This window comes from Haliotis asinina, chromosome 1 (genome assembly GCF_037392515.1).
Source record: "Haliotis asinina isolate JCU_RB_2024 chromosome 1, JCU_Hal_asi_v2, whole genome shotgun sequence".
Lineage (NCBI taxonomy): Eukaryota > Metazoa > Mollusca > Gastropoda > Lepetellida > Haliotidae > Haliotis > Haliotis asinina.
The window spans coordinates 102,605,898-102,615,679 of record NC_090280.1 but is presented as its reverse complement, the minus strand read 5'-3'; the positions used below and the strand labels follow the sequence as shown (position 1 = coordinate 102,615,679).

General features: G+C 42.4%; 1 protein-coding gene across 2 annotated transcripts in view; it reads left to right on the top strand.

Moving 5' to 3' along the window:
• LOC137285340 (uncharacterized) overlaps positions 1 to 8,444 on the top strand; it is a 14,339-nt gene extending 5,895 nt beyond the window's left edge. For both annotated transcript variants that reach the window (XM_067817710.1, XM_067817719.1), the window contains exons 2-4: positions 2,141 to 2,481; positions 4,481 to 4,714; positions 6,923 to 8,444. In XM_067817710.1, the coding sequence (XP_067673811.1) occupies positions 2,154 to 2,481; positions 4,481 to 4,714; positions 6,923 to 8,202 (1,842 nt within the window). In that variant the 5' untranslated portion in view covers positions 2,141 to 2,153 and the 3' untranslated portion in view covers positions 8,203 to 8,444. The remainder of the gene's footprint in view (positions 1 to 2,140; positions 2,482 to 4,480; positions 4,715 to 6,922) is intronic.
• The last annotated feature ends 1,338 nt before the right edge of the window (positions 8,445 to 9,782 follow it).

Here is a 9,782-nt window from a genome sequence, read left to right as displayed (position 1 = left end):
GTTGTGACACACTCTGTCAACACAGATCTCCTTCCCCAAACCTTGACCCACAAACACGTAGTGCAGTACAAGTATTGACAGAGAACTTTCCCATTTCCTGTGGGGGTGATAGACGTGATATGGCAATCATAAATATCGTATTCCAGAACAGCATATCTGTTTAGGTATATGGGAATATTTGGAAGTGTGGAAATGGTCGGATATCCATACCAACGGTGCGGGAACATCCTGGGCATTGTATAGAAATATTGTATGGAGTGATTCATAGATGAACGAATAGAAATAGATCCGGTTCAAAGTTTCCAAAAGCCCACAACACATCTGTGTCCGCTGTGCGTCCTGAAAGCGGTGAGATACGTGTCGAACTAAGGTTGGTAGAAAGGAAAAGTTTGGTTGTAGCGTATCATTCATTAACTAGAATTTGTGGAGAAACATTTTTCTTGTTTCGTAGAATTAGTGAAATAAACAGGAAAGCAACGAAGTGATTAATATTCGCCTTCCTCCTCTCCCCTCCTCCTTGGCAATTGGTTAGGCCCCAAGTAGACCTAACATTGAACACATTTCAAAAATCAGAAACGAATGAAACCGATTTCCCTCCCCCTCCGGTTTTACATCGTCTACCAAAACCTCGGAGGCGTGTTTTCTCCCATACATCACGTCTCATGTGTAAACGTACAGACACTCTACTCCTTGTACCTAAACGAAAACGTCATGTTAGTCGTGCTTTGAGGGGCAAATTAAGTGTCTTCCCTCAGCATTGTTCACAAAGATGCATTAGTTTTTGTTTCATTCTCAGAAGAATAGTTGTTTTCGTATTGTGCTTATTTACAATGATTGACATTTGTTTGTTCTATTAACGTCACAAAACAGTGGAGCAACAGCGGAAGCTGCTACTACTGACCCACATTTAGTCACACAGCAGTACGTGCCCGTATTGACACAACAGCATTACTGCATAACCAGAGCATGTGCCCGTATTGACACAACAGCATTACTGCATTACCAGAGCATGTGCCCGTATTGACACAACAGCATTACTGCACTACCAGAGCATGTGCCCGTATTGACACAACAGCATTACTGCATTACCAGAATCTAAGACTAGGATTCATGTCAACGACTCTAGCATCGACTGTTTGCTCTATTACTTGATTGTAGTCACATCGGCTTAATGACGTGTGGGATTCTAGGTAGAAACATCGATAAATGCTGTGCAAAAGACGTTGTTGTCAATGTTGTACAGTCTGTCCTTCATCTCGACCTACCCGTGAAGATTCGGGTCACACTTGACCTTCAGTAACCCATGCTTGTCGTCAGAGGCGACTAAGGGGATCGTGGGCCAGGCTTGCTGACGTGGTTGACACATGTCATTGTATCCCAGTTGCGTAGATTGATGCTCAACTTGTTGACCACTGGGTTGTCTGGTCTAGACTCATTTATTACAGACCGCCGCCATACAGCTGGAATATTACTAAGTGCGTCGAAAACTGAATACCCTCACACAACACTATGACAAGGGAACCGCACAAAAGGTTTCAAAGAGCGGTCTGAGCTCTAATGTGAATGTAACTCCCATACTGTAACGTTAGACAGTCGCAGATAGTGGTGCGCATTGCTCTGTGGAACAGGGTCCGGTTCATGTTTCATGCATGTCCTTTCTGCTGCCATCATATTAATACCATCACATGTTCATGTTAGAAATATCATCCCTGTTACTTCCAACCATCACATGGATGTCTGTAGGCCATCGATTTTGAATCATTGATTGTAAACATGAACGACCGTAAAGTTAACATTATTGACCATTCCTTTGTAAATATGTACATTCCTCGGTTGTAACACGAGAATATAAATCATTGATCTTTGCAACATGTGACCATGCTTTCATGAAATATATCGATTTCATATTGAGTTTACTCTCGTTTTGCAAAATGTATTGTCCTAACTGTATGGAATTACAAGTGAGCCATCATCGACTTTCATGCTTGGATAGTTATGGGAGCAATGAAACAACATTGTGTTAATGTACTATTCACCTTAGTCACGCTATCTTCAATTGTCCTGCATGTCCATGTAAAGTATAGGACATTTCCATTCAAGTTAGTTTCATTAGCTGTACATATCCATACATTCATTCTAGGCAGCTGTACTAGATGGCTTGTGGAACGGATTTCCGTGTAGACGTGAACGCTTGCCTGCTGGACTGGCAACAACCCGTTGACCGCCTCCCACAACTGACCCATTCTGACACGCTGACCAAGTCGGAAGGGAGACCTCAACTTGCAGAGAGGGCGTCAAGCAAGAAGAGCTTTCCAAAGCCGAAAATAAGCAAGAAGAAAACTGGGAGTGAATATTCAGACCTTCGGCCTCTGATCAATGAAGATGCCGATGAACTACAAGACGTTGACCCTCATGCAGTTGACGGCAGCTCGGTGGAGGATTGCACCACGAGGCCGATAGAACGAGAGACACGTCTTGCAGGTAACACTGTTTTTGCTTTTTTTTATCACATATCTGTGAGTTGCAAGAAACAGCCTTTCTCCAGCGCTTTACTCAGTGTTACACATGTTAAAGAGGCAAGTCCAGATAAATGGACAGTGGATCTGAGGACCTAGCTTTTATTTACGTTATCATTTACACTATAGATTATTACCTTAGAGACTTTTACAAGTCTACGTATAAGGCTGTTTTGACCAATATTCCAGTTATATCACGGCTTGTAGGACTGATAAAGGACCAAGGCTGGGGTAGTACAGGCATTAGACATTGACCACATAGCTGTAAGCCCACGAGTACAGACCCACAACATTATCAGCTCAGTCCAAGGGACTCTTGTACAACGCTTTAGTAGATTGACATCCCACTTCTCGCCCGTATGGGGAGACCTGATAAAGTGTCTCGCGAGTCATAGCTAAGATTTGGTTGTTTTACACCACCCTCAGCAATATTTCAGTTACGTAGCGGAGGTATCTCAATAACCTGAACCTGACAATCTTGTAGTCAACAGCATGAACGAGAGCGAATACGCAAGTCAGGCAAGTCAGCGAATCAGCGAATCTGACCACTCGATTCCCGTAGTCGGCTCATACAACAAGCATATACTGCTGCAGTCGTAACGGATCTCCACGGGTCTCATTGCCGAAATAAGTTAAAGATAAGAATTTTTTTAAAAAAACTGAAATGAGAGCAACCAACATGGTTGCCTCTAACAAGTATTGGCTTTTACTGGTTTTCGTATGTAAGAATAACTGCCTGAAGGACTTTAAACACCACCGTCAGCAGCATTCCTGCGAACTGAACATCATTGAGACTAAATACGTCAGGTGTTGATAGATAGGTATATCTTAAGGCGTATGTTTGTAAGCAAATGCTAGGAAGACATGTGCGCTGTATGTTTAAATGAAAAGAGTTCATCAAGTAATCTATATCCCTAGACTTACGAAGTGCACTTCTGCAATCGACACAATCGACTACGCTCACCATTTGGCGAACACATGGTACCTTCTCGGTCAGCAGTTGTGGACAAACATGCTCATGTATACAGAAAGGATTTGTAATGTATATTTCATTTGGGGACTCTGATCTCTCTTCAACTGATAAACACCTTTACATGTGTATACGGTACTTCCTGAGCAAACTCAGAAATTTGTGTATTTTGAATTTGTCAAATCGCCCAAGAAGGGCTGTTCTTTGGGAGTCAACGTTGGGCTGGTTTATACTTTTATTACAAACACTATCTATGTAGGCAGCTGGGTTGACGTTGTAAACTTTATCAGGCCCGTGAAGATCCAGCGTAGAATAAGTCTTCTGCAGCCCATGCTTTCCGTAAAAAGGCGTAAGAGGCTTGTCGTAAGAGGCGACTTGTCAGGCGGCTCCCTGACTTGGTTCACCCATGTCATCGGTTCCCAATTGTGCAGATCAATGCTCGTGCTGTTGATCACTGGCTTGTCTGGTCCAGACTCGATGATTTACATACCGTCGCCTTATAGCTGGAATATTGCTGAGCTCGGCAGAAAACTAAACTCACTCACTCACTCACTTGTAAATTTTATTAATAAATCAGCTATGAGAGCAATCATATGTTTACACAACAATCCTTATGCACTATTATCCACTTCCTTGTGACGATTTCCCTCACCATCAAATAAATAACACATTTTGCAGCAGTAAAATTAGGAAGTTTCTAAGAGTTCAGGAACATATAGACGCGCATCGGAACTAAAATTGCTGTCTTTAATATTGCAGTGAAGACACTGTTCGCAATCAATGCATTACTGGTTATAATTATAGCAGACACACTAGCGCGCACACGCAGACAGGCACGCACAAGACCTAAAATACATGAAGGAATTTATTGACTACAAAACATATTCCGTTTTACGACCAATCAACAAAACAAAGTAGCTAATTATTGCATTTTTAGTGTTTTTCTTCGGTATGTGAAGGCCTAAATAACCATAATCTTCGTCCTGTTTCCAAGCTGTGGTAGAGAGGACCACCGACGGCAGTTCTCGAGGAATAGGTTCGTATGACGTCATTGGAGCAGCCAGGAAGCCAACGCGGAAGCAATATGAAAATATAACCGAAAGTCAGTACTCAGATGTGAAAACTTTGATTGACGAAGACTGCCAGCGATCCGCTGACCATCAACTTGTGGACCTCAGCGTCAGTGATGATGATTGCAATCCTCCAGCCCAGAGTGATGAGTTGACAGGTACAGTTAGTACTAACTTATTTTACCCGTGGTAGTCCATTGAAATGTTGAACTAATTTCAGTTTCGTTGACGTCTTTGAAGGTACTCCTTGTACTCACAAGAGTTGTACTTGGGCGTCATACCAGTTATTTCACCACGTGTCAATGTTGGACATCAACGTTTTGTAACTGGCCTTGTGCTCTGTACGTACGTGATAGTTTGCGTGTTGTTGAATGCTGCACTCATTATTATTCTATCAATATGGTGACTGTCTGTACAAATCTGGACAAAACATTCTCGTGATCTAAGGCCGTAACATCAAGTCAGCGAGCTTGACTACACGACAGGAGCGGGTTTGTGAAGACCACAGGTAAACATGAACAGTATGGGTGAAGATCTTCACACAAAAAGTCCGCGGTTGGTTATCTTTTAATATATGTGAGGAACACAAAGAATCTACTACTTAAGACGTACAGGCGTGAGGGGTGGGTTTGTTGAGTAGGACCACCTAGGGACATATAACTGACTATCAATTAAGCACATGAAACGTGACATCGTACATAAGTAACAGTTACGAATCAGGTAAGACACAACTGTAGTGAACATATTCCTTCTGTATGCTCATTTTAATCGTGCTTACTATGAATGATGATATTTACAACCTGTGTATTATCGTGTAATTATTCACACAACACACACATACACACACATGACCGAATACTACAAACACATGTTATGGAATATAACACACATGTGACAGAACACATCACACTTTTGACAGAACACATCACACATTTGAAGGAACACAACCTACTCGAGACGGAACACAACACACACTTGTAAGAACAGAACAAACGCGTGACGCAACTCAATACACGCCTGACGTCAGATAAAACACACGTAACGGAATACCACAAACACTGTCCGAAAAATCTATAGAATGCTCTAGACACCATTGAAAAAATATTGAATGGTACGCACAGAGTCACAACACATGACATGTACCGACAGAATCGCAGGTCAACGAATGTCAGGCCAACTCGACTTGCACATCTTCCGTACACGTAAGTTCCCACACTGTAAAATATGTCTGCGTATTAAATATTTATGTTTTCCGAGATATGCGACCGTGAACACCGCCACACATATGAAAATGTGCCGTACTTCCTGTCACTGATCTACTTTATCAGAAACTGAAACCCAGTGTCATTAAGAGCAGTCGTCCCAGGATGTTCCTTCTACGTTCTGTCACGGAAACTTTCAAGGCGTATCACTGACGAACAGAGAGGCAAAAGAAAGCATGCAAGCTTACGTTTTCACAGCTTGTTCAGCTTGACCTGCGCTACTCTACATATCCCATGAAGGTCAAATAGCATGCGCGGCAAGTCGAGTTATCTTACTTAAATGGGGGAGCAGAGAATGTTATTAATGTTACGTTCGTTCGAAGCATAAACACATGGATTCGTTATGCAACTGGTCCCAGAAAACAACAAATCTAGCGAAACAATCATGACATGTTTTGACTGAATTGTTTATGCAGTCACGTGCTACCTTGTTTGGTTTTCTTTACACAGTAAAGACGTCAGTTACTTTACAAATCGATTCACTCTCGTTATTACTCTAACATCTGCAGTTTCTTCGCTGACGATTTCTCGACACTGAGATGTCAAACGGCGACCTTGTCTCGGTTGTTTGGACATGTTGACAATCAACTGACAAAGTTGCACCCCTTTACAATAATAGACAATAGTTATGACACGCTGACTCAATGCATTAGTATTCACTTGATCAGGTCAAGATGAACAAGTTGTAATACTGTCTAATTAAGCTGCATACATTTCTGCTACCGTTTGCGCAAATTATTCTGTGGAATGGTAAATGTTTCTGAAAGACTTTTACCCTCCTGATTTCGTAACGTAAATATCACAAAACAAGATCAAAACACACCATTTGCGCTCACCAAAAGCAGGCATAACCATTTGATACTCCTATTCATTGCGTATAGATGCTGGCATCAAACAAATGTTTCTATAATCTTTTGCACGGTGTAAATTGTCCAAGATCAAAGTATTTTCAGAATCCGTTTCAGTTAGAACACCGGCACAAGACAAGCACAAGTCGTAGTTGTCCATCTCTAAAACATTTGGGTTTAATTTTGATACGTTAGTCTTGTTCCATGCAGATCCCATGTTCTCTCGTTCAAGTACAAATCAATATTTTCATTTCAGTGTACTACAACATGATCATGGCGTCCACGAAGAAAGTGATGACGTATAGCAACGATGAAGATTTGTACATCACAGCAACAGAAGAACATGCGCAAGATTTACCCCGGGAGACCGTTTCAGGCAGGTTGGATAAGGCTCAGATTGACATCGAACGGTCCATGGACCAAGCCATGGCAGTGCTTCTGAACAAGAAGATGCTTCTCCTGGGCAGACTCAATACGCTGAGGAGGAGACGTCAGGAGAAGCAGAAAGAACGAGACAGAGCAAAGGCTAAGACACCTATCAGAGTGCTTAAATCTCCGAGGGCTAGTCCCAGTCCAAACACTGATTCCGATTCGGAACAGGATAGCGTGTTCACCCGTAAAATGGTCATAAGGACAGACAAGAGGAAAAATGAGCTGAAACTACTGGATCAGATTGATGATATTGTGACAAAAGCTGATATGATCTCACAAGCTGCAAAGGCAGTGAACTACATGGCGCCCTTCTTAGAGGATACGATCCTTGCTGATGTTGAATGTGACGAGGAGACATCGGATCTGGTTGATGTGCAGGTCGTTTATGACGGAGGAGACACGTTTATTCTTGCCACCGACTTTAAAAACTCATGCCTTAAATCATTTTCGATCTCGTCAGAAGCTGCCAGCCGAGGTGTTCTCAAATTCGACAGCTCGCCATGGGGCATCTCTCAGGTGCAGACGAACATGGCAGCTGTGAGTGTTCCATTGTCAAATAAGGTGTGTTTCGTGCAGTTGAGACCGCATTTGAAGCTTAAGGAAATAATAAAGACGAAGAAACAATATTACGGACTTGTGTCTGTTGGATCTCGTTTCCTAGTCGCTACATCCCCGTACAGCAGCCCTCGCTCTGTGGACATCCTCGCTATTACAGGACACATTCTTCACACCCTCACAGTGGATGCCCTGATGCAGCAACCATCTTTCATCTGTCTCACTCCTAAAGGATCGTTTGCTGTCAGTGATCTTTCCAAAGGAGCAGTTATGATTTTATCCCATAAACTGGAATTCCAGTCTGGGTTCGAACTCGGAAATAAAGCTCACATGCAGTCGTCGCGTGGGGTAGCAACAAACAAAGACGGAGATGTGTTTGTGGTGGACTACAGTCAGAAGAAGGTCAAGGTGTTCTCGAGTGAGGGTCTCTTTCTGAAAGATTTATTGACTTCCGAGGACGGCCTAAAGTATCCCTACGGTGTTTGTTTTGATGACCAAGGTCGAATATGTGTCACAGATGGAGGCAAGATAAAGATTTTTAGTTACTGATATTACTCCTGCTAAAAGCCTCAATGCTGATCTTTGTCCAAGTCGCAGCACCAATAACGACAGTATGACTCTTTAACTACAAATGCATATGGTATTACGTTCGGATCCAAATTCGATACGTTTTTCATAGAAATATCGCTCATGCCACGCACAGCTGCCTTATAATTTGTACACAAAGTGGTACTTACAGTTTGTTAAATGTCGTCCATTTTTCAATGCATTAAACAGTGTTTGTAATATCACTGCGGAAGTAGGTATCGGCGTCATTCCTGTATCCTGCATTTTGTGTTAGCAATATTACAGGCACAGTGGTAAGAACAAGGAATGAATGCGTTCAAGTGTACACTCCCGACCTTGTGTCTGTGTGTGTGCGTGTGTGCGTGTGCGTGTGCGTGTGCGTGTGCGTGTGTGTTACCCGTGACATTTCTAGGTATAAAAATTTAGGTATCGCCGTCATTCCTGTATCCTGTATTTTGTGTAAAAGGAAACCATTGTCGAATGGTTCCACACAGACGTGTTGAGCAATCCCTAACACTTATTCTACGATTTAAAGGCCTTGGAAGACGTACCTGGTTTTACAAGTTGGTGAGAAAGTGCATCAAATGTTTGCAGACATCTGTATAGTGGAAAGGTTTGCTGGATACAAAGCCAAATAAATTAATATCATCACTGCGTTACGCAATAGATGCCAGCAGAAAGCACGCTGGGAAGAGTCGGTTGCGGGAACATGAACTACAATAACATGCATGGCACAAAAGGACAAAGAATGTAACACCTTAAGACAGTGTGGATCTTTGAATGAGTCATTTTACTCAAGGTTACATTAACACAACTGTCGAGAAGAGACAGATAACTTGTAAACTGTGCACATATTGTGTCCAACCTCAGACTGGCAGACTTAAACAACTCTAAGTATGACTCATGTACAGGTATTTTTGTGGGATGTTTTAATTATCACAATAACTGAGAGTAATAATAAATTCAGCAAAAATAAAAAAAAATTGACACTTATTAATTTTCAAACAGTGTTTTGAAACTTTTCTTGAAAGAGTTTCTATTGTGATTATGGTTAAATGCATTGTCAAGGGCATTACGTCACACATTCATTCTACTGGTCGGGCCTACGTAGAAGGGGGAGAGCACTCCACGCTAAAATCACGTTTCCACGTGCCACAAGTCACGTGACCTATTGATACACGTGCAATCGATCTCACGGTAGCAGAGTAAGGTGTCATCTCAGTAAAACAGGGTTTATGGTTAATTATTCGTTAATTGGCAATGCCACGACTGTCAAACATTCAGCGTGAACGTGGCATTGGCATGCTGAATACGGGAACGTCCATCTCTGATGTTGCGAGGGTTATGGGATGCAGACCATCCATAATCTCCAGACACGTGTCCATCAAACTGGCACCACAGCTGACCGCCCCTGTCCTGGTCGACCACGTGTGACGTCACACGCAGAAGACCGACCGTCAAGGTCACCCAAATCGACAAGTGTCTGTGTAATCCCTCCAATGTAGGCTGTCACCAAATTTGAAGACATAACAGTTCATGAGATATCGCGTTAATGTTACGGA